Source organism: Papio anubis, chromosome 5 (genome assembly GCF_008728515.1).
Source record: "Papio anubis isolate 15944 chromosome 5, Panubis1.0, whole genome shotgun sequence".
Taxonomy (NCBI): Eukaryota; Metazoa; Chordata; class Mammalia; order Primates; family Cercopithecidae; genus Papio; species Papio anubis.
Genome location: NC_044980.1, coordinates 112,204,645 through 112,231,123, shown reverse-complemented (window position 1 = coordinate 112,231,123; position 26,479 = coordinate 112,204,645). Strand labels below are relative to the sequence as shown.

At 34.5% G+C, this 26,479-nt stretch overlaps 1 protein-coding gene across 10 annotated transcripts in view; it reads right to left on the bottom strand.

Moving 5' to 3' along the window:
• Positions 1-1,874: 1,874 nt before the first annotated feature.
• DMXL1 (Dmx like 1) overlaps positions 1,875-26,479 on the bottom strand; it is a 175,054-nt gene continuing 150,449 nt past the window's right edge. For 6 of the 10 annotated variants that reach the window (XM_031666421.1, XM_031666420.1, XM_031666423.1 and 3 more), the window contains 6 exons: positions 17,983-18,110; positions 13,319-13,411; positions 11,572-11,663; positions 10,208-10,260; positions 6,630-6,847; positions 1,875-4,203 (listed from right to left, as the gene is read on the bottom strand). In XM_031666421.1, coding sequence (XP_031522281.1) covers positions 3,979-4,203; positions 6,630-6,847; positions 10,208-10,260; positions 11,572-11,663; positions 13,319-13,411; positions 17,983-18,110 — 809 coding nt within the window. In that variant the 3' untranslated portion in view covers positions 1,875-3,978. The remainder of the gene's footprint in view (positions 4,204-6,629; positions 6,848-10,207; positions 10,261-11,571; positions 11,664-13,318; positions 13,412-17,982; positions 18,111-26,479) is intronic. The other 4 variants (XM_021939615.2, XM_003900023.5, XM_003900022.4 and 1 more) reach the window with 2 other exon arrangements.

Genomic DNA, 26,479 nt, shown 5'->3' with positions numbered 1-26,479 from the left:
GCGCACAACCTAGATCCCTTGCATGCCCAGTTCACAATAGGGTTCCGGCTCCTATGAGAATCGAATGCCTCCACCGATCTGACAGGAGGCAGAGCTCAGGCGGTAATACAAGCAATGGGGAGCAGCTGTAAATAGAGATGAAGCTTCCCCTGACACTCACCTCCTGCTGTGCAGCCCGGTACCAGTTGTGGCCCATGGGTTCAGGACTCCCGCTCCAAAGGGTAACATTTTAACATTCAGCTTAAATAAATTTCACCAAAAATATCTCAACAATTCAAAGAGGAGTGTTCCTGACACTGGATCACTTTATTCAATAGAGCAGCTCCCAAAGTCATGAAGTACTATTTGGTTTAAAAATAATTTTTCCCAAGTACACACATTCAACAAAACTTTTTGGTATTATGACTTTACTGAGAGAGGTTTAAAGGAGTTTGGAAAATTATTACACCCTTCTTCCTTTTCCCAATATTAAAAGTTTTGTGTATTTTTCCACACACATTTCTTTGTTCATCTATATTTTTTAAAAATCTAAATATAGGATATTGTATCTTTTGCTTTGTAATTATTTTTCCTCATCAACCTCTTCTCAGGCCAACAGATACACATCTAATATTCTTTTTAGTGGTGAGAGAATATTCTATAATATTACATGTATGTACCACAATTTATTCAACCATTTACTCACTAATTAACATTTAGATTTCCAGTTTTTAAAATTTTTATTTTATTTTATTGAGACAGAGTCTTGCTCTGTCACCCAGGCTGGAGTGCAGTGGCACAATCTCGGCTCACTGCAACCTCCACCTCCTGGGTTCAAGTGGTTCTCCTGTGTCAGCCTCTTGAGTAGCTGGGACTACAGGCTCACAACCCCAAATCCCACTAATTTTTGTATTTTTAGTAGAGATGGGTTTCACCATGTTGGCCAGGCTGGCCACGAACCTCTGACCTAAAGTGATCTGTTCACTTCAGCCTCCTAAAGTGCTGGGATTACAGGTGTGAGCCACCACACCCAGCCTCCAGAATATGTTTCAATAAACATCTGTGTGCTTACATTTTTGTGCATGGATGCTTTTATTTTTATAATTTCTCAAAAGGTTGGTCACTGAAAGTTATGTGTATTCAATTTTAATTCACACCCAGATAACTTTGTCAGCAATGTTTCTGCCAATTTCCCTGTATCTTCACCAAAATGGATGTTGTCACTATGTAATCTTAAACCAATGATAAAAACTAGTATTACAATAATACTTTTTAAAAAAACATTCCATTAGCCCTTATAATGAAGATGAACATACTTTATATCTGTTGACTTTTTCAATGTCCTGTTCTGTGAATTGCTTATTCACAGTTTGACCACTTCTCCAATAACTTAAACTTCTCTTTGTATACAGAGACACTGACATGTTTCCTATTACTATACAAATATTTCTTCTAGTCTACTTGTTGTTTTAACTTTGACTGTGGTCCCTGCCATATGACATTTAAATTTTTTATTAAGTAAAATATGTCTGTGTTTCCAATCTTGTTAAAAGATCACTTCCACCCTAAGGTTGTATAGGCTTTTCTTTGAATGTGTCTTTGTATTGTGTTTCCATTGTTGAGACCAATGTGAGAAATTTCTGCAATTTTTTTAAAAAATAATTTTTTTTTTCAAAGGGAGGGCAAGGGCAAAGAGCAAGAAAGGAGGATGGAGATGACTGTTCCATGGTTTTAGTTAAGAAAAATCCTAGATTTCAGAAAATAAGATTTGTTAATGCTGTGAATCCTTATATGATCACAAAGCCACATTCTTAGAAAACACACAATTAAAAAATGTATTTTGATGTATCTATTCCATTAATGTGGATAATGAAATTTTACATATATGTACATCATTTTATACTTAAACATTTCAACAATTTTTATTCCCACCTTCCTTGAATAATGCTTACCTATCAACTTAAAAAGACTGTAGAAAAGAACAGGCTATTTGGGAAAGTTATTCCATCCTCCTTACATTAACCAAATACAAATGTAGAAATTCTTGATTTTTAAAATGTCACATATTTTAAGTCAGCTAAATTGGCAGAGATCTTAAAACAATAGTATATCCCCCAAAAAAGTTTCTGCATGATTGTTTATTTAAAATATTATGACTCTGGATGTAAATACATATGGGCTTACATAATGTATGATTATCCATATAAACGCTCAATTAAAATATTTAGTTCATCCTTAACACCTTTTGTTCTAATAAGCATAATAGTAAATATTTTATCTCATTGAAAGTATTTAAAGCTGTTTGAATCTTGATTTGTGAAGAAATTGCTGAAAAATAACAAGGTTAACTACATCAAACAATATTATTGTTTGCAATGCTGTCAGATTTCTCCATGGCAAAATAGTCACGCATGGTTATTGCACAACTTATAGGTACAGGTTATTATGTGCATATAAACTCTCTACATAATGACAGTGTTTTCACTGCAACTTGCTCAACACATTTAAAATTGTTGAAATACAATTTACAAACATACTTTTAAGATAAAAGTATCCTGAGGATATTACAAAATTCATTTTATCAGCCCTTCATTTCTTTGCTTTGACTCTTTAATTTCCAAGATAATCATTGCCCATATTTTATTACATAAAATGCTCTTATTATATATTTCCTATTAAACAAAATATATTTAAGTTAAATAGTATATAATTGTCCCATAAACACTTAGTCTCATCTGCCTGTAGTCTCATTGGTTAAAATCAAGTATTTATCAAGTTTTCTATAATTCTGAATCAGAAAAGGTACAGCACAAAACAGACAGAAACAGGGTTAGCGCATTTAAGTTAAAAGCATTGTGCATTTTAAATATTTTGGTCATACTTTATAATAAAATATTTTGGCAAAAATAAAATATAAGGTTTAGTTTATTTTCTATTAATGGTAGATCTGGAGAGTATTTTACATTTCTAAACAGTGTCTACTTAATTTGACTGTTTTCACATTTGTTTCTGAAAACACTGCTATAAGCTTTTCAGAATTTTGAGATTAAAAGCACCTAAAAATAAGATAAAATAAAATTTAAGTAAGATATGTTTGATGCTCCAAAAGTTGACAAATTCACAAACTTACTTTAAGTGTCTTATATGATATATGCCACCACAGAAACTTTATTGCCTGCTAAGACTTATTTGACTAAATCTAATCTTTAAAACAATAATCCTGAAAGTCTCCTTGAAACTTATTTGAAAATTAGGATGGGAATTCAAAAATTTTTTTAAAATGAAAAGCACAGTTGCAAAAAAAAAGTTATTCTAGTGGCCGTAGTTGTTATGGCACAAAAACACATGAAAAACCAGTTTTTGCTAATATGTACAACTAAGTTCAAATAAGATATGTAAGATACACACACACACACACACTATACATACATATAACTTGGGCTCCAGAGGGGAAACTGATGAAAACCTTACATAATGAGCCATCTGGCTCATTTATCACTGACATCTCAATGACAATTTTAATGAAGATGTTCATTATTTTTTTCATTCTTACTCAAATGTCTATCATTAAGAAGAGTGTGAGATGTATAAGGCTAATAAAGGAAGTGAGAGTGTGGTGAATTAAGGGATAAGTATTATGTACAATTGCCTTTTCAAAAAAGGTATTTTTACTGTGGAAGAAATTCATGCAGAGATGCCTGTGGAAGAGTACTAATAAGAAAACAAAACACCTTTAACACTATGACATACTGATTATAATATTCTATGATATGTATTATTACAGCATTACTTACACATTCTACTTTAGGCAATGTAATCTACTTCTGAATGACCTTGTTAATTTTTAAGGCATCAGTGCATCAAGGGCAAAGCTCCATAAAATAAATATAAAAACAAGAAAGCATTAGCTAATTTGTGGCATAGAGAATGATCACTGTATATTACATCTGGTGACTACTTCCATGTAGGTAATAAATTGTACATCTTATTGTAAAAATGTTATAGCATAAATTTCACATCATTTTTCAACACTTCATTTAAAGGGCTAAACTGATCTGGCAGTATTCTCATTTTCATTGTTCCATCAGCTCCACAGGAGAAAATGTGATTTGCGGGCCCTGTCTCAATTTGCATCACTCCAGTTCCAATATTCCTAAAAATGGACTGCCGAGCATGTTCACTGACAAAAGTATGGAGAAGACCAAAGGTAGAGAGACTCCAAATCTGAAAGATATTAAGAACGAAAGGAAAATTAGGGTTGATAATGACCTTAAGAAACCAAACGAGTCCAGGTGCAGTGGCTCACGCCTGTAATCCCAGCACTTTGGGAGGCTGAGGTGGGGAGACCACCTACGGTCAGGAGTTGGAGACCAGCCTGACCAACACGGAGAAACCCCATCTCTACTAGAAATACAAAATTAGCCGGGCGTGGTGGCGCATGCCTGTAATCCCAGCTACTCAGGAGGCTGAGGCAGGAGAATGGCTTGGACCTGGGAGGTGGAGTTTGCAGTGACCCAAGATTGCACCACTGCACTCCAGCCTGGGCAACAAGAGTGAAACTGCATCTCAAAGAAAAGAAAAGAAAAGAAAAGAAACCAAATGAAAATTTTAGGCCTGCATTCCTGTGCAGTAAGGAATTTCCAAAACAAAAATAGAGAAAAATCTGTGTAGGCCTAGGATCATAACACCTTGATTCTGTATAGGCTGTTGTAATTTACCAATCGCTTTAACACAAAATACTTAAAAATTCATCCAGTAAGAGAGACAATGTAGGTAACAAGGAGGTTAAGTGTACAATGCTACAGAAACTTGTAATACTATAAGGATTAAAATCAAGGTTTCCTATCTCTTAGCAGAGCTTTTGCTGTATAGTTGTACATTAAGGTAATCTCTTCTTTATATTACTGAATGTTCAACCAGGGATCAGAACAGCTGGAAAGAGGGAAGTACTTGACACCTAGAGGCCCTCTGACCAGGCAAAGCTATATTTTAACCATAAGACAAAGTTAATTATTATAATTTCAGGATACTTAATTTACTAAGATTTTGTATTTCCAGCCCTTATCAAAATAAATGTGTCTGTTTGTAAAGCAAATTATAAGCACCTTTACTTATGTGAAGAACTTAAATGCTTTCAGGACATCTATTTTAGGTTTAGCGAAACCAACTTATTTCCTGGTTTTACTGGAGATCATTTTTTTAAACGTTTATTTACTCTAAGAAATTCATGAATTCATACTACCCCACCTATGAATACATTGTATATTTTCAAGTCTTTTTTTTTTTTTTTTTTAACCTTGATTAAACAATAAACCGCAGGATCAAAGTACAAACTAAAGAACCAATCTAGGCCAGGTGCGGTGGCTCATGCCTGCAATCCCAGCACTTTGGGAGGCAGAGGCAGGTGGATCATGAGGTCAGGAGATCGAGACCATCCTGGCCAACATGGTGAAACCCCGTCTCTACTAAAATACAAAAAATTAGCAGGGCATAGTGGCACACGCCTGTAGTCCTGGCTACTCAGGAAGCAGAGGCAGGGAAATCGCTTGAATCCGGGAGGTGGAGGTTACAGTGAGCCGAGATCCTGCCACTGTGCTCTAGCCTGGCGACAGAGCAAGACTCCGTCTCAAAAAAAAAAGAACCAACCTAACTATAGCATATTCTAAACTAGACAGTCAGTTCAAATAAGAAAGTAGTTTCAAACTAAAGGAAAATAATTCTGTTGGTGTGTGTGTATATGTGTGTATATATGTGTATATATATATGCATATATATATATATATTTGATTTTAAGAAAAAGCCTTTTAAAAATTCTATAATTCTAGTCTTTTCCTGGATGAGAATTATGTAAATAATTTGCTGGCTCTAAAAAACCCATCTGATTCTACTAAGTAAGTGTTTAAATTAATAAATTCAATGAAACTAAACCCCTCTAGTCTAGGGTTGCTGATTATTAAAACAACATGGGGATTAGTCTAAACTGACTTACCAATTACCAAACAGGGCTAAAGGACCCTCCATTAAAATTACTAGGTATGTGTTATTAAAATGCAGATCCCTGAGTCTTGGACTTACTTATAGACTGAGTATTTCTGGGATGAGACCCAGCGATTTGCATATTTAATAAGCTGTTTAACATTTTTAACAAGCTGCTTAACATTTTAAACAACCTGTCTTTAAGTTTTCAACACAAAGGACTCTGAAAAGGACTGCTAAAGGCAAGGTTTATCCACAATTCTTGAATTAGGCACTGAGTGACTGGATAATAATATATATGAAAAAATGGGGAACAATGTGGGATAAAAGAAAATTATCAATACATTTCTCAGCCCCTGGAAATTAAGTAAATTATGTAACTCTGAACACGGAGTCAAGACAAACTCTAATATCTGCATTATGTTTATATCCATGGAAAATTTGGTGTTTTAGTATGAATTAAACATATTTTAAAACAAATGAAAAATATAAAATTTTCAAGTTAAATATTATTACATTCACTGAAAGATTAAATAGCAATTACCATTGCTGACTACAAAGGAGTTAATATAACTATTATTTAAACAGACTGATGGCATCGACATGATTAAAGAGCTAAGGTTTCTGAAGATTTCTTTTCATTTTGTAGATGTTGTGGCATCAATTATGTTTACCTTTATATTGCCTTCGGCAGATCCTGTAACAAAGTACTCTTCAGTTGGATCAACAGCAATGGCTTTAACAGGAGAATCATGGCTCTGGAAAAGCTGCCTCTGTTGTCGTTGACAAAGGTCAAATGCATATGTAAAACCTTTTCTGCCACCTGATATTAGTAGCTGATGTTTTGGAGCATATGCTAAAACTGTGGCTCCACTGTCATGGCAGGTAAAAGCTGAAAGTAAATTAAAAACAAAAACACTTAACAATAAAAAGACATAGACTTCTGGCTTTTGGCTAAGGTGAAATAATAGACCAGATTTGCTCTCCTGCCTGAAACAATTAAAAAATCAAATGAAATATAAAAACCAATGATTTGAGACACTGGATGTAAGTTAATGAAGCATGATCTCTGAGAGATGGGAAACAAACTGGGTTGGTCATAAAACTGCCCTAAGCTTACTGCCTAGAGTTTTCTGACCATGGCACTAGGAGAGGAACCCTGGCTGAACTGGTTCCATACCAGCCTCAGTGGAGTACTCAGAAGCATTTGACACAGTAGTGGAGGAAAATCAGCCCTAGACCAAATGTTGCTCTGGTCCTGTTTAACCAAGGTCTCCCAGATTCAACTGTTTCCAAGTAAGTTAGACCTATCCCAGAGCAAAGCTCAAGAACATTTACAGAATACAAAAATAATAGACACTTAATGAGGTAAAATTCACAATGCTTGGCATCTAATAATAAATTAACAGGAATGTAATGAAGCAGGAAAATATAACCCATAAGGAGAAGAAAAATCCATCAATTGAAACTAACCCAGAAATGACAGAGATGACAGAATTAGTAGGTAAGGAAAGTAAAAGTCCATTATAATTATAAGTTAAGTAGAGGCATGAGAGGCCTAAATCAAAATTTAACAGATTAAAAACAGCAAGGCTCAAGATAAAAAAGGAACTGGATGGGATTAACAGCAGATTAAGCCTCGTAAAAGAAAAGATTCATGAATTTGAAGACACATCAGTATCAGAAACATAAAAATACGATACTATTTTTCTTTAAAAAAGAGTCCAGCCTAACAAATTTTAGGGAAAAAATCTGCATATAGCTTAAGGAGAATATTGCATAATGAAGAGTGAGGATTCTGGAGTTAGATCGCCTGGGTTTCAATCCTGGTTTCTGTGTGGGTTTAAATGTGTGCTTTTGCTGAATTACTTAAGTCTCAGTTTCATCATTTGTAAAAGAGATTATCACCAACCTAATAGGGTTTCCTGATGATTAAATTAGTTCATATATGCAGATCATGTAGAGTCCATGGCATAAACTAAGCACTTGGTTATTACTGTAAGACTTGAAATAAAATTAATTATAGAGAAGGAACTTTGACCAGTACTTTGAGATATAACTTCCCAGAAGAAAATGCACACGTTTTAAGTATATACCTTGATGAGCACTGACAAATGAATACATCTGTGTAACCATCACTAAGATCAAGGTACAGAATATTTTCATCATCCCAGAAGGTAATTTCATGCCCTTTCATGGTCGATTCTCCTCCCCAACAAACGCAATCACTATTCTGACTTCTATTCAATTCATTCCTTCCAGGAGTTTTATTATTTTGCATATTACATGCAGGTTTATGGTCCAGTTTGAGTTACTTTTTATGAAAGGTGAGGTCTGTATCTGGGTTCAATTTTTTATATGTTGACACTCAATTGTTCTGGCATTATTTGTTGAAAAGACTATCGTTTCTCCACTGAATTGCCTCTGTGACATATTAAAGATAAGTCTACTATATATGTGAGTCTATCAGTGGGCTCTCCATTCTGTTCCATGATCTATGTGTATATTCTTAAGCTAATACCACAATGTCTTGACTACTGTAGCTTATAAGTGTTGAAATCAGATAGTATAGTGTGAGTCCCACAAGTGTGTTTTTCTCCAGTATTTGGTTGGCTATTCCTTTGCCTTCCCATATAAACTTCAGAATCAGTTTGTTGGTATCTACAAAGTAGCATGCTGGAATTTTGATTAGGATTGTGTTGAATCTATAAAATCAAGACAAACTGACATCTTAAGAATATTGAGTCTTCTAATCTGTGAATGTGGAGTATCACTCATTTATTTAGATCTTCTTTGATTTATTCAATAGATATATTGGAACATTTTTTAAAGATTTGAGATAATTTGAAAAAACTTGCAGACAACCCACATAGCCAAGAAATACCAAAAAAATTATGAAAAAGTATGCTATGAATGCATAAAATACATGTAGATGCTAGTCTATTTTATCATTTACTACCATAAAATATACATAAATCTTTATAAAAAGTTAAATTTATTGAAATGCACGCACACAAATATAGATTGTAAGTGGTGCCACTGACAGTCAAGAAATGTAAACAAAAATACAGTATGAAATCATAAGTGCATAAAATTAATTATAGTACATACTGTACTACTGTTATAATTTAGTAACCACCTCCTGTTGCTATTGCAGTTAGCTCCTAAGTGTTTCAAGTATACACTTAAAATGCTGTGTGATGCTAATCATTTCTACGTGGGCAGGTCCTCTCTCCAGTAAACTGTATATTGCGGTGAAAAGTGATCTGCTGTGGTACTTGTGAATTCTTCACTGTATTTAGTGCAATAGTGTAAACCTTGAATAACACCATGGGAACCACACAACATGCCACTAGTAATGCTGGAAGTGTTCCCAAAAAGCAGAGAAAAGTCAAGACATTACACGAAAAAAGTTGAATTGCTTGATATGCACCACAAATTAAGGTCTGCAGCTGTAGTTGCCTGCCATTTCAGACGGATAATTCACCTTGTAAACAGATGACATAAACTTTACAGTATCAATAAATACAGTACACTACTGTATGTACTCTTACGATTTTCATAACACTTTCTTTTCTCTAGCTTCCTATATAATACATATACAAAACATGTGCTAACTGGCTATATTATTAACAAGGTATCCAGTAAACACTAGGCTATTAGTAGTTAAATTCTGGGGAGAATAAAAAATTATATGAGAATTTTCAACTGTGCAGGGGTCAGCATCCCAATCCCTATGTTGTTCAAGGGTCAACTGTATACTGGCCTTGTATCCTGGGACCTTGCTATACTTGTGAGTTTCTTTTGTAGATTCTTTGGGATATTTTACAGAAAATTATGTCTTCTGTGAATAAAGACAGTTTTATTTCTTCCCTTCCATTTATATACATTTTATTTCCTATTATTGTGTTACTGCATTAGCTAGGACTTCCAGTGCAATGCTGAATAGGAGTGGTGAGAGGGGACATAATATTGAGTTTACATCATGTTTACAATAACCTTTGGCTATCAGATTCAAAGTAAAGACAAATGATTTTTATATTATCTATGTCCCAATGCCCCCCATCAAGGTATAGTGAAGAGTTAATTATGTATATTGCATCCTTTTGCTTTCAAATCCTACCATCATAGGCAAAATAAATCTCATGGGTTAATAAATACAAGTGTCATTAGTAACAAATCCATTTATAAATAATACTTAGCTTATGAATTTCCTGACTTTCAAAATTTATAAAATGCTTTGAAAACTTACCATGGACTAAACTATTGGCAGGTGCTACAAGAGTATCCCACAAACATACGTTTCTGGAAAAAAAAAAAAGATTACTTCTGCGTGACACAAAAAGTTAACAGAATAAAAAATATGTCATATATAACTGTGTGACTAAACCTTGCAATCACAGAAGGTTCTTAAATTTATAAAAACAACCAATACAAGTAACCAACAAATTTATATGACATTAATTTTTGTATTAAAAAAGGGTGCAGTGGTGGAATCTTGGCTCACTGCAGCCTCGATCTTACGGGCTCAAGCAATCCTCCCACCTCAGTGTCCTGAGTAACTGGGACTACAGATGTGTGCCACCATGTCTGGCTAATTTTTAAAATTTTTTGTAGAGATGGGGTCTCCCTATATTGCCCAGGCTGGTCTCAAACTCCTGGGCTGAAGTGATCCTCCTGCCTTAGCCTGCCAAGGTGCTGGGATTACAGCCATGAGCCACCATGCTCTGGCCACATTTGAGATGGAGTTTCGCACTCTTGTCGCCCAGGCTGGAGTGCAACGGCGTGGTCTTGGCTCACTGCAACCTCCGCCTCCCAGGTTCAAGCTATTCTCCTGCCTCAGCCCCCTGAGTAGGTGGGATTACAGGTACCCGCCACTATGCCTGGTTATTTTTTGTATTTTTAGTAGAGATGGGGTTTCACCATGTTGGCCAGGCTGGTCTCAAATTGCTGGCCTCAAGTGATCCGCCCACCTCGGCCTCCCAAAATGCTGGGCTTACAAGCATGAGCCACCGTGCCCGACCCATAAATCTTACAGAAAATTTAAAACTACTATTATAGCTTAAAAATTTGAGTAACTTTAGATTAACAAGCATTTACAAATAATAATACATGAAGGCTGAATATGGAAACTTCTTTTTGTATTCACTGATTCTCTAACAGTTGGACTGACATACATAATAGGAGAGATGCTGAATTTTCTTGAGCACAAAGAAAATTTATTTCTACCGTGTGGGGGGACCAACATACATAAGAAATATCTACGGAAGACGAGCTGAAGAATCTATAGTCTTACAATCCTGTTTCTAGTGCAAAATGAGGCCTTACGGATAAATATAAAAGCTAAGCAAATTCAGTGGGCCTCGATCTCAGAACTCAGTTATATGACAGAAATCAAAAGCGGCAGACAGACATTAGGGCAGGAGATGACACTTTCTTACAACCACAGCTTTTGGGGGTGGGGCTGGAATAACATGGCCAACAAATAATAGTTTTTAGAATAAAAATACTGTATCTAAAGCCGTAAGTAAACTTTCATGAAACACAAGGACAGGAACAATAAAAAAAAGTTCAGCTATACTTTCTCATACTTCAATTTTAGCTATCATCTCTTACCTATTTTCAGTTGAAAGACCAGCTGTAGCTATCAGAGAGGAGGAACTAACGAAGACAAAATCATTGGCTGTTTTGTTATGACACTGCCAAGTCTGGAATGGTTACAAACAATATATGTTACTGCTCTCACTAAAAATGTCATAACCAGGCAAATGTATTCTTCAAAAAGTGATCATGTAGTTTCTGGCTTTCTTAAATCCTCTGTATCATTTTTTTTCCTTTGAACTTTAGAAAAATTGTAAAAGTAATACAGAGAACTTTCATATACCTTTTACCCAGATGCAACAACTTTTTAACATTTTGGCACATTGGTTTTGCTTCTACTTCTCTTTCATATTTGTAGACATCCACACATACACACACTTTTCCTGAACTATTTAAGTAGGCAGCACATGTCATGACCTGTTATGAATCTCTCTGCTTTTGTTCAACCAAAAGTTCAAAGGAAAACACAAGGAGGTTAAACTTAAAGATTTTCCCCAGTATAGTGAAAATTTTTGTTTTAGAACATAGAAACTAGAATTTTAGATGATACTAAATTATCTTTGTTAAATAATTGACAGGTATTTTTCAAAAATATTTAAGCTTTTAAAAATTCAAGTACATGAAAAAAATTACTAATAGTTATCAAAATTAGAAAACATATACCATTTTTCAATATTCTACCAAACAATTATGAGGTTTCATCATTTATAAAAGCTTCAAAATTATGTTTTAGATATTTCTCTTTAATAAAAAATGAATTTTTTTAAGTATCCCAAAATCACCACACCAAGGATTATTCCTTTGAGCCACCTCCCCATTTCCCCTGGAACACTACTGGAGCTGTGCTAGATTATGTATCCTTAAAACAGACAAAATCCTCTTAATCTCCAAAAGCCACTCATTCACAATTTAAACCAATTTATTTTTTTAAAAGTTAAAAAAAAAAAACAAAAAACAGTCCCTTAGAGAACATAAACTTAAACATCTAAATCTTTAGGCTTAATAAAAATATGAGAAACAGTATTAATATTCTTTCAAGGTACCCTAATCAATCCTCCCATGCTAGATTGCATTTACTAAGATCAGTACTGTATTCTAGCAATTAACCTTGGGCAAATTACCAGAATCTTAACCTATATTCTTCATTTGATCCTAGCAAAAAAGCCAAGAAGCGATTAATCTATATTCTTAACTTTTTTCTGATAGGAATTGCTTAGTCCTAATAAAGGGCTTCACTGAAGCATATAAAATACAAATTCAGTATTCTATGAAGCCATAGAAAGTTCATAAAAGCCTGCATAGTCCTGAATAGAGATGTATCAATATTCTGTTAAAACAAGAGATGAACAGGAAAATAACAACAGCACCAGCTATAGGATGTCCTTTTCACTTTGTTCATAAGAGATAATCGCAGAAAAATAACCAGATGCATTGGTTTGGTAATCATTCTATTTAGGCATAATATAATAACCAGCTTAGTGAGCTTAGAAAAGGGCTGTAGTAATCCACAGGATATATAGGTATCTGGGGGCATCATGTTGCTTCTATACATGTCAACTTTCCAAATTACCAGAGACTAGAATTTTATGCTTCACAGGGTAATTTTCGCATAACACAAGGACAGAATCTTACAGTAAAGTGACTAAGAACACAGGACTACATTTTATTTATTAGTTCTATAATTCTTGTCTCAAATACATATTCTTGGCTTATTTAAAATGAAAATTCAAATTTTATTTAAAGGTAGAAATTCTTGGCTTACCAGGTATGGCTTAGGCATGCTTCCAGTAACTGGACAACATTTCCAGTTTGTTTGATACAGACTTAAATATCCATCAGCATCAACTATTCCAAACTTAGAGAAAGAAAATATTTAAAAGTATTTAATATAAATATAAAAGCATATATTTATCCTTACCCTCAGTGTGACACTCATATTTTGACTCTTAAACATTTGATTGTATGTCATTTGATTTTTCACTTCACCTATACATGGATCTATTTCAGAAAACCATTCAGCTACTACTTTAAAAATCCCAGGGTAGACATAAAGAGAACAAACATTAGACACCCATTTTATTATACTAGCCTCTAGCACAGTCTATATATTCTCTATAAGTATTACAAAAATAGGATACTGGATTAACAGATTATGCTAAATGACAGAACTTTATCATATATAAGAAAGAAAACTGTTCATTTCCAAAAAGACAAAATAAGGACTTTCAGAAACAAACAATAAGGAAAACACATGAACAAGAGTACAAAGTAAAATAACGTAAGGATTACCAAAGTAAAATAATTCCTCTATGGGCGCTCAGGGCAACTCTGATTGGTAAGATGTCAAAATAATCCAATAAGGGAGGTATGTGATACAGATCTTGAAGGATAAGACAGCAAAAATTTTTTCCTTTGATTATAAAAATAATGCAGCTTCTTCTTCTTTTCTTCTTCTTCTACTTCTTCTTTTCTTTTCTTCTTCCTCTTCCTCTTCCTCATCTTCTTCTTCTTCTTCTTCTTCTATTATTATTATTATTATTATTATTATTATTTGAGATGGAGTCTCTGTTGCCCAGGCTGGAGTGCAGTGGTGTGATCTCGGCTCACTGCAACCTCCGCTTCCTGGGTTCACGCCATTCAGTGGTGTGATCTCGGCTCACTGCAACCTCCGCTTCCTGGGTTCACGCCATTCTCCTGACTCAGCCTCCCAAGTGACTGGGACTACAGTTGCCCGCCACCACGCCTGGCTAATTTTTTATATTTTTAGTAGAGACAGGGTTTCACTGTGTTAGCCAGGATGGTCTCGATCTCCTGACCTTGTGATCCTCCCGCCTTGGCCTCCCAAAGTGCTGGGATTACAGGGGTGAGCCACCGCGCCCGGCCATAATGCAGCTTATTATAAAGTATATAAAATAAAACAAATGTCTGCTTTGGACTCCTACCCTCCTCTGCCTCTAGACCTAACATCTATTAACAATTTGATATGTTTCCTTTCAGATTTGTTTCTATGAATATTCAAAAATTCACAACATAGCATTAAAAAAATGGGATCATAATACCGTTACACAATTACATTTTTGATTTATTGTAACTGTCTTTCCCATGTAAATACACATACATTTAGCTCATTCTTGTGCTGTGTGTAGTATTACACTGTATAGTGGTTTTATAATTTAAAACTTTTCCCATATCGTTTTCAATTTTCTCTAATATAAAAAGGGCTGCTTTGAACATTCCTATATATACATATACCTTTGCATAATTATGTAGGATAGACATCTAGAAATGGGAAAGTTTTGTTAAAGAGCATCACATTAACAGACTATGCCAAAATTAAATCCTATGTGGTAATATAAATTGAGTCATTTTTCTTACACTTTAGTTAACATGGGGTATTATTAAAATCTAAAATACTTGTTAATTTTATGCAGACAAAAATAAGTCTCATTTTATTTGCATTTCTTCAATTATTAGTGAGGGTTGAGGGCTATTGGCCAGGCATAGTTTCTTAGTAAACTGTTAATATCTTTTATCTATTTCTCTATTATTTGTCTTATAAAAAATTTGACTGACAGGATGAATATTATGAATATTTAACCTATTGTTTTTATATTTGTTAATAATATTTTCCCAGGTCTATTCCTTTTTCTAGTTTCTCTTATGTTTTCTGGAGTAAATCTAGGTATGTTCTTCAGAAAGGGTATACACATAGAATGTGTTAAGTCTCTGTATACCTAAAAATATGTTTATTTTGCCAGCAAATTTGAATGATAGTTTGGATGGACATCGACTCAGTTCCCATTCCTTGTCCATCGGAATTCTGTGAATACTGTTCTCCTATCTATTTGTAATAGGCCAATGACATTTAGTGGCAGGGTGGGATGTGGGTTGTAAGTAACCATTTTCATTCTCACTCCTTTTTAGAACCTTATAGGATTCTCTCTTTAAAAACCAAAAGATATACAAACAGGATGTGTGCAGGTATGTGTTGTTTCTCAATTTGGTTTGGGGAAATATCTATTATTCCTTTGACTACTGTTTTTCCTCCATTTTTTCTTCTGAAATATTTCCTAAATTATTATCATCATGGGATAATTTCTTAATTTGTGCTTCCCAGCAAGAAACCCGATTTTCAACTATTTCCATTCTGCCGTTTAGCTTTTCTAATAAGTAGTTCCCCCACTGACCACATTTTGGGGAATCATATTTTTTTTTTTTTTTTTTGAGATGGAGTCTCGCTCTGTCGCCCAGGCTGGAGTGCAGTGGCCGGATCTCAGCTCACTGCAAGCTCCGCCTCCCGGGTTTACGCCATTCTCCTGCCTCAGCCTCCCGAGTAGCTGGGACTACAGGTGCCCGCCACCTTGCCTGGCTAGTTTTTTGTAATTTTTAGTAGAGACGGGGTTTCACCATGATAGCCAGGATGGTCTCGATCTCCTGACCTCGTGATCCGCCCGTCTCGGCCTCCCAAAGTGCTGGGATTACAGGCTTGAGCCACCGCGCCCGGCCGGGGAATCATATTTTTAATTTCCAATAACTCTTTTCTATTCTCCTACTGTCCCTGTTTAATGCTAGTCTGTTCTTGTTTTACAAATGTAATATATTCTTGAATCTCTGAGGAATTAGTCCTCATAGGTTATTTATTATTTATTCTGCTTAATACCCCTTTCCAGACACTTAGTAGTTCTGAAATATTCACTGGCTTTTGGCACTGTATTTCTATTCATAATTGAATATCAAATTCATCAGAATTATTGTGATACAGTGTGGGTCATCTCTTCCATTTACCTTAAGAGGCTTCCCTACTAGAAGAGATAGCATGCTTAGGGGTTGTGCTATTAGACTTCATCAAGGCTAAGGTGAATGAATAGTAAGTTGGCTGCCTGTCAAAGATACCTGGGCAGGCAAAGACAAGCAGTTTTTTGTGCCTTAAAATGGCCTATGCAGAAGGCTGTAGTGAATGTTAAAGCTGAAAAATAAAGTCACATTATAGAAGGTCTTAAATACTTGTTAAAGAATTTGACATGAGGAGCCTTAAAGGGTTCTTGAAAAAAATAATAATGTGATCTCATCTATATTGTAATCATGTAACTATGTTTTTGGTTATATAATATGTTGGCAAGATGCATTAGAGAGATAAGGGTTCAGGTATAGAGATTAGTTAGGAGCAATATAAAACTGACAACCAAAGTGGAAATGCATGACCACAAAAAGCATACTGATACAGAATACAATTGAAAGTACAGTAGAATTGTAAAGGCTTCTGTACTAAGTTCCCTTAATTTCCCATTAAGAAGATAAGAACGTTGCTAACTGGTATTAAGAAACAAGCTCTCAAAATTTTGTTTCACAACTACATAAAACTATATTGACTTTTGTGAAATGAAAATACAGTCATGTGACAAACATGGTAGACAAAAAAGGCTGCAGCATACAATGATAAAAGGAACATGTGAGAATTTTAAGGTTGGGAGGCTGAGGGGAAAGAAAAGGCAAGGTAAACTATCAGTTAGAGTCTGTGAGAGTAATTTTTGGTGAAGCATGGCCCTGAAAACAAAAAGAAGATTGATTTACCCTTTAATCATTTTGTAGAGGCCTAATAAGATATTAGGAGCAAAAAGAGGCAGTTTGGGCTGGTTGTGGGTGCACTGCCTCTAAATTAGCCCTGCTTCACAAGGAGTACTGTTCAATAAAAGATTGCTGTCTAACGTCAAAAGCGGGGGGCAGTTTGAACAAAGTAGGATTATGAGAAGTGAAGACAGTAAAGGATGCTCTAGAGCAGGGCTGGCAAACTTTTTCTTAGGTGGCCATATAATATTTTGCTGGCTATAAGATCTTTGTTCTCCTGAACTATGTATGCTGTTGTAGTAGGAAGTAGCCAAAGAAAAATAATGAATGGGGGTAACTGTGGTCTAATAAAACTTTATTTATAAAACAGGTGGCTAGGATGTAGTTTGCTGATGTTCTGTTCTGGAGCAGTACCCCTTCCTCTTAAAAAACTTTAGTATTTGTACAATCACAACAATATCAGGTTAAAATGCAGATAGTGATTGAGTACATCTGGAGAAGGAATAATAATATGCATTTATAATACGCTCTAGATGTTACTTGCTGCTGGATCACATGTTGAGTAGGTTCCAAGGGATAAAGAGAGTAGGAGCATTTAATAATAAAAAGTGTGTAATATAAGGTGAATTGATAATCGTTTGGTCATTAAGAATCACTTAAATGAGTTTTAATGGACACCTACATAACATACTTCCATGAAGAACAAGTGAAGTGTTCTTTGAGAAGAATTTTAAAAAATCTATATAGATGAATACTTTACTATTACCCACTGAGCTGTTCTTTTCAGAAACCCAAACTAGTGATATTTATAAACCTCCAACATAATAAATTATTTTTACCATTTACATTTTTATATAATACCTTATTTCCCTGATAGTTAAATCTCATTCTTGTAACTCTTGAATTGCCACCAGATCGAAAACAGGTTATCTCTTGAGAATGGCCCCATTCAAACATTCTTACACTTCCATCTTGAGCGCCTGTCAGATCTGCATTACAAGAGGGCAAAGATTGCATATTTATTTCAAGAATCTTTGGGAAAAGTTATTTCTTAATCCAATGTGAAAATCTTTATGAAAGAAACATCTAGGAAATAAATCAGTCAATTTATATAAATTTACCTTTGTATGAAATTTCAGTTGAATACTCTTCATCATAAAAATAGTTATACAATACATTTTCCTTTGACTAAGAACACATCCTCAAATACAATAGGAGCATTTAGATCATAACTCTATAAATTTTATTTCCCTTTAAAGTTATCTCAGTGATGTCTTAATAGCCTTTTATTTTTTATAATAAATTATATATTACTCATTATAACAAATTCTTAGGTAGAACCAATCCTTATCATACTATCAATGTTTAAATGTGTATACATTTTTCTTTGAAAAAAATCAGATTAAAGAAGGTTTTAAATGCCATGCTAAAGAAAAAAATCAGTTCTAAGCTATCCTGATTGGCCTAGTATCTCAAATATGTATTATGTTTATTTTTTAATTTTGTAGTTATTTTTTTTTTTTTTAAGAGACAGGGTCTTGCAATGTTGCCCAGGCTGGTCTTTAACTCCTGGCCTCAAGTGATCCTTCCACTTCAGCCTCTAAGAGGCTGGGATTTATAGGAACGTGTCACTGCACCTGACTTCTTGTTTCACTGATAAATATGAATAAGCTAATGACTATTAATTCTTCACTTTGCCATTTATTATTTGTGTTATACTAGGATATTTACTTAATCTCTCTGAGACTATTTCCTTCCTGTAAAAAGGGACTAATGATATATAAGTCACTGGACAGTTGTGAGTAGTAAATGAGATCACTCAGAAATATGCCTATCATATACCACTCAATTTATAGAGTATAATTATCAATATTAATGTGGTATGGAGGTAGTAAAAAATTACATTTATATAAAACATCTAGCACTTGCTAGTCACATATCAGTCAAGTTTCCCTCATTCCTTATCAAATATTTAAAATAAATGAACTTCAATGGGTTTGAAATGTTTTACCATTGGGCAGCGGTAGGAGGGTAGATAGAGTTTTTTGAGACTAGGTATTTGACTGGCTCTACTCCCTTTCCCCCAATGCGCTTGCATAGCTTAATCAGAAAAATAAATTAGGGTAGCTGTACTAAAAAAAAAAAAAAAAAAAAAAAAACCAAAATCACCGAACTTTTCTATTATTATTTTATGATGTTAAAAAATTAAGAGCTGGGTTTGGTGGCACACACCTATAGTCCTACTCAGGTGACTGAGGCAGAAGAATCACTTGAGCCCAGGAGTTCAAAGCTGTAGTGTTCCTTGATTGTGCTGTAAGTAGCCATAAAACTCCTGCCTGGGCAACATAATGAGACCCAGTCTCTTTAAAAAAATAAAATAAAAAAAGAAATTAATTGGGAGGCTATTAGGCCAAGACAGCTCCAGGGCCTTGTGTGCCTATATGAGCAAATCAAAACTCAGTTCAATGTAAACAGTAGAATGAAGCTTAAGCTTAACCAATCAAAAACCACCAACTAACTTCTAACTAGACGCTTATCAATTAGAAACCCCCAACTAACTTCTAACTAAGGACGTTCCACTTTAACCAATCAAATATTGTCTTTGTTTTGCTTCCTTGAACACTTTATAAAAGTTTTCCCCTCATGCCACCTCGGTGAAGCCTTGATTGCTTCTGGTCTGGTGTTGCCCACTTCATGAATTTGAGCTGAATGCTCAAATAAACTCATTATATTTTTAATGTGCCTATGTTTTAAGAGTTCTCAGCAGAGGAACAGGAAGGAGACCCCTGATGACCTCCAGGAGCAACAAGTAACCAGGGCACAGGTACCTCCCGGTAGGTCCCTTGTGCTTACTGTTTCTCATTGTACATTTGAAGGTTACCACTTGAGCTGAAACCTGCAACTTTTACCCTTTAAGCATTTTTCATCCAGATCGGCTCTGGAAGTCAGACTGAACCTGACTGGATTGGGTCCAGTAAGAGGCCTCAGGTAGGTAAGATTTTAGAAGGACAAAAAATCATGGGTTCTTCTGAATTTAAGGAATTCAAGAACTCCTCCAACTGGAACTCCAGCTAATTTTATGTATAAACATTATGGACCCAGACCCTGTGCTTTCCTAGAGAAATGAGTATATTTACCAAAGACAGTTTAGAATTATGGTGGCCACAACAGGGAAGTTTTTAACTTATACAAAATTGTCCATCTACAGGAAGCACTAAATAAAAGGGAATCTCTAATGCTTCACAAACTGGGAGGCATTTTTTATTGGTATGCAGAGGCTACTAGAAGACTAAATGAACTGCAAATTGTCTCTCTAGAAGAGTATTCACAAAAGACAAATGAGAAATCTTAAAAGTCTTCTTCCACAAATACTAGTAAAGTTTTAGCAATCTGGGTGAGTAATCTTGTCCCATTTTCAGGAACACAATTTGGATCCAGATATCGTTTTTATTTATTTATTTATTTATTATTTATCTATTTTTGAGACAGAGTCTCATTCTGCTGCCCAGGCTGGAGTGCAATGGTGTGATCTTGGCTCACTACAACCTCTGCCTCCTGGGTTAAAGCGATTCTCCTGCCTCAGCCTCCTGAGTAGATGGGACTATAGGTGCATGCCACCATGCCTAGCTAATTTTTTGTATTTTTAGTACAGATGGGGTTTTACCATGTTAGCTAGGCTGGTCTCAAACTCCCAACCTTGTGATCTGCCCGCCTTGGCCTCCCAAAGTGCTGGGATTACAGGCGTGAGCCACTGTGCCCGGCCCAAATATCCTTTTTATAAACTACTGAGTTTGATATTTTATATCTGGCAGATCACTAAAATTTAGAATGAAAACTATAGAATCTGCTTCTGCCTGTATGTTTGTGTATGACTATATATATGTTAAATATATGTGATATTTTTCTATTACCAGATGGTATTGTCAAAATTTTTAATAATTATATATAATGGGCTTAAAGAAAAATAAGCACTTATATAAATTAAGTATTCCTTAAACTTTTAGAAAGATAGAAACAGACCCAAATGTTTTTCAAGTCCATCTGATGTCAGATAATCTTTGGTAAAAAGAAAGCTAATTTAAGTTTGTTGGTTTAATTAAAGCAGGCATATCCTTAGAGTTACCAGCACTAAATATAATGTGATATACACCTTTTATTTTACTTATGCTTACTAGTCAAATACATTCATGTTATCTTTGTTACAAAATTTGTTAGTAAAAAATAAATAATAACTAACTTGATGGCTGGCCTTGTCTGGTGTTATGTCTACTTCAAAACAGTTTTCCAAATCCCTTTGACAACTTATACCCTAAGTATTTCATTAAGTTAAATTAAATGATAGATATTAATTGAATATCTAGATAACTTCCAAATTACATAAAATACTAAAACATTAATTGCTAAACATAAGTTTATCTACTTTTGGCTTCTTATTACAGAAGAATAAAGATATTTGGGTCTGTTAGTAAACATATCCTGTGACACACTGAAAAACTATACTATGAAAAAGAACATGCTTCTGTAAATTATGAAAGAGTATAGATGTGCTCGTCTATAGAATGCTGGTGTGACTGACAGTGCACAACTGCTTATTACCTAGTTTTCACTAGAAACTAACATCACTAACAGTTAAGAATTCTAATCAATATATGTAATGAAAACTACTGAAATAAATAATTTTGTATGTCAGGAAAGTAGGATGTTTTTGGAATGTGAAGCTATGAGGTGTGAAGGATGTTTTTCTTATGGGAAAAAGAATAATTTTTGTACTAAAGCAGACTGTTCTATACTGGGAAAGAGGAAGAGTACAGAACAAAATATGTACGGATACAAGAATGCTATAGAAGGTTTGTGTAAGAGGAATTTGGAAAAATAATGTTAGGTATGGCCAAGCTGGCTAATATGTATTTATATATGTTATTAAAAGAATGATGAGTCTTAATATCAGAAGTACATTGGCACAAAGTTTTACTGGAGTATTGGTTTTCTCTTGATAAGAGATTGTGAAAGGTTTTCCTTTACCTTTTAAGCAAGCTGACTACAAAATCGAGATTTTATCAAGATGATTTTCTGTGCTTCATGTCTTTTTAGGTCTTTGATCACCTAAGACCTAATGTTAATATTATTATTTTTACCTTTTAAGTAATCTGACTACAAAATCGAGATTTTGTTTCTTTGTCTTTTTTTTTTTTCCTCTTTATTGTGGAGAACGGGGTCTCCCTATATTGCCCAGGCAGGTCTCAAACTCCTGGACTCAAGCTATCCTCCCACCTCTGCCTCCCTGAGAGCTGGGATTACAGGCATGAGCCACCGCACCCAGCAGAGATTTTGTTTCATCAAGATAATTTCCTGTGCTTCATGTCTTTTTAGGTCTTTGATTACCTAAGGCTTAATGTTAATATTAACATTATTATTAAATTAGCTATATTTCAATATTAAAATCGCTAAGGTTTTTTCCTACAACATTAAAATAGCTAAGGATTTTTTCTACAACAATGTAACTTTCTGTGTTTGCCTTTGAAGTATTTAAATTATCACTCTGGTTAAATATTTTTCCACAAAAATCTTATTATAATCAAGTGTTTTAAACCGTTTGGTATTTTTGACAAATTTCCCAAAAATACATTATAAATGAAGTACTTTTGACCTCACTCTAACTTTGCGAGTTTCCAAAAGGCCCTTGGAATATCTCAAAAAAATTTGTTCTCTCTCCCTCTAAAAAGAAAAATGTTATAATAATTAGGCTTTGTTAAAACTAATTAGGCTTAATTGATATGTTAAATTGCATGGGAAACATTGTCAAATAAAGGTGATACCTTCTTATATTATATTTGTATGGGTATATGATATTAGATACGTATTCCAGAAATTGTATGAAGTTTCTAAAAATCTGATATGTTCTGGTGTAATGTTATTAGCCATACTTTCAGTTATTCTGTTAAAATATTGTATGCCACAGAAGCAAACAAATTTACTTGTCTATTGTGCATTATGATAATGAACTGATCTTTAGCTATGGTCATGTTAAGTCTTTTGTCACTGACAGATGGCTATTGTTTCACCTGATCTTCACTGAAAGTGTTTGCAAGTAACTATAATCCTAAAGTGCTCTGTCTTCAAGGAGATTCATAGAAAAGACTCTGAAAGGTACTGGTTTCTGATAACGTTTAGATCCTATCATTGGACAGTGTAAGAACTTCCAGAACTCTAAGGGAGAAAACTTATAAATTCATTAAACTGCTAACCAAGATCAAGCTGAACAAGAATTAAGTATGAGAGGCTAATAACTTATCGAAGAAAAATTATGGTTTTTTAAGAATTGTGGTTTTGAAACATTGCTAGTTCTTTAATATTTTGTTTTCCAGATTTAAGAAAAACTTTATTTTCTCTTATGTTATTCAATAGTTTATGGCAATTTGGCAAAGTATGCCTTCATGAACAAAGATAAAACAATTACTTTTTCTCCCTACCTGATCCCTCCAGAATTTGGAAGCTATTAGTGAGTATTTTTATTTTCATGGCAATATAGTTATTTGCGTAAGTTCAACAAGAATCTGTTCTTTACAGCTTGCCAGGAGTAAAAGCAAGAAGAACCTGTCCTTCTTATAGCAGGACATAATTGAAAATATCAGTCATATTACCAAGGCTTTGACTCATACATCATATTGGAGACTATGCACAATATCAGATATGACCCAGAAAGTTTTAAGGAACCAAAGGCTGACAGAGCAAATAAGGCACCTTGAAAAAAACCCAAAACACCAGAAAAACTGACCTGGTACTGTACACATATAGCCCCTTACATGGTTGCCTTACAGAAGAGTAAGGACTATCACTTCCTGGCAGACAAGGGAATCCCAGGATTTTCTGAGGACCTCAAGAAAAGAGGAAATCACCCAAATCTATAGGATTGCAGGTGAAATCAAATGGCAAGTCCTTGGCTTGGCTTCCAAGCCTCCAGAGGTTTTTAAAAGTCTTATCTGAGATTCCTTATTAATGTTTCAGCAGAGCAGACTTCACTTTTGCTCAGTTAGGCTTATATAGAACCTATCATGTAGTATGATTTCAACAAATACTTATTAAAAAGGGAAAACACATTAAACATTTTAGAAGGGGAAAAAATGATCCAGTGTGACATAAAATATATATTTGGTCTTTGTCCCTGGATCCTGGCATACAGCTAGTAAAATCCATGGAACAGCACCTGAATTTACGCTAATGCAGTGACTTAGATGGGGTCCCACAGATAGCCTAAAGCATTGAAAATTTCAGTGCCACTCGCCAACCTCCAGAAAAGGGCGGGAAAAGAGCTGGAGATTAAGTTCTACAAAAACTCTTGAACAAGGAGATTTTATGAGTTTCTTGGCTGGTGAACACATCCACGTGCCAGGTTTGTAGCGCACCCCAACTCCAAGGGGACAGAAGCTCCTCTGCTTAGGAGTCTTACAGACCTCATTCTATGTACTTTTCATCTGTTTCTTTTATGATTATCTTTTATAATAAACTGATAAATGTAAGTAAAGTATTTCTCCTGAGTTCTGTGAATCACTGTAACAAATTAATCCAACCCAAGGAGGGGGCGGTGGGCACTCTGATTTATAGCCAGTATGTCAGATGTGTAGGTGACAACTGATAACCTGCAATTGGTGTCTGAAATAAGGAGCAGTTTTGTGGGACTGAGCCCTTAACCTGTAGGATATGATTGTGACTCCAGGCAGACTGTGTCATAATTAAACCAAATTACAAGGCACCCAGCCAGTACTTGGAGAGGTGGAGAATGGTTTGGGGTGGACAAAAGCCAACACATCTGGTATCAGAAGTGTACATGACAGTATAAAGAAACAGTGTGTTTTCTACTCAGAAAATTATAAATGTACTAGGCTAACTTCTAAAAAGTTGTTTAAGGATTTTTCAAAAGATCTATTCCAAGGAAAGAAAACAGCTATCCTGAGGTATCTGAACTTCAGACTAATATTTAAAAAAAAATCCTGTCTCATAACATTTTCACAACACGAAAAGTGTTTGTTATCAAACTAAATTATTATCTGTGGGACTTGTTTGTGACATGAAAAGATATACTGGAAAAAAAATCCAGTAATTAAATTAGCTTTTAATTTTTTAGGTGTCTTATCTGCTAGTTATAGCAGTTCTCTAAACAGAGAAAGTACTTATCTCTCAAGACAGCAACAGCAGTAACTGATGCTGTCTAACACCTCTGACAATAGGTCCATTGAACCTTTGAAGCTTCGAGGGTGGACACTTTAAAGTTTATGGGCTTGAGGTATAGGGTATGTACACCTGCCAGGACACATGGTATGGGATTGAGAGAAAAATGAGGTCCCTTCAGTATCTCAGAAAACTTCCAAACCAGACTGCATAGAATAGGGTAGTTTTAAGCAGTATCAAGTATTTCTTGATGTGGAGTAATATTATTTAAATTTTATATAAAAAACACATTTTGACTCCTTAACACTACAGGCTTCATGACTGTTTTTCAGTTCTCACTTTACGTTAAACTTGTGGGTAAAAAACACACACTTCTAGTGATGAATAAATTTGACATACTGAAAACAGACAAATTTTTTATATTATTTTATACCTCTAGCATAAGTAACAGATGTTATTCTCTTCATTTTACATATATGGTTCTCTTGAGCCTTTTTTTGTACAGAGTATACAACTTTGATAATAGATCATTTGAGCATTTATCATAAATGAAGCAGAAAAGAATACTGATTTTGTTAACTGCATTTTATCAGAATATCTCCCAAGACAAAAGTTTCTAAAGTTTTTAATAGGCTATTAAACTGGGGGGACATGAATACTCATTAATTAACAAGCACTATTCTTGTTACTATGTAGGACAACTTGACGAAGGGCATAACTTAAAAAAAAATGTTAAAAATTGGAATACTCACACACCAATGAGTATTGATTCCAACCCCCCAGAATCAATACCTCCAATAAATTCCCCATTAATTAAGTTCTTGGCTGAAGGAAGAGAAACTTTTGAGATTCCTAGGAAGATTAACTGAAAACAAATATATTCTGCCTCAGAATATAAAAACTTACTAATAATAACTTCCTATGTTTACTATTAATGTGTCTCATAAAAGACAAACTGAAAAAAAAGTAATAAAATACAAACTGAGTATAATGAGGTAATAAATAATCAAGGTATGGTTGTGGCTTATGTAATAAAGGTTGGCAGTGGTTCTATTATTAAAATAATTATTCACTATAATTTAGCATGATCAAAGAAATCCAGAAATGTTCAAAGATAAAATGTGTTAACTTAGAAATACACAGATTTTGTGTATTGGTAGTCGCAAATTTTGATTGGTAGTCAAAACGCCAA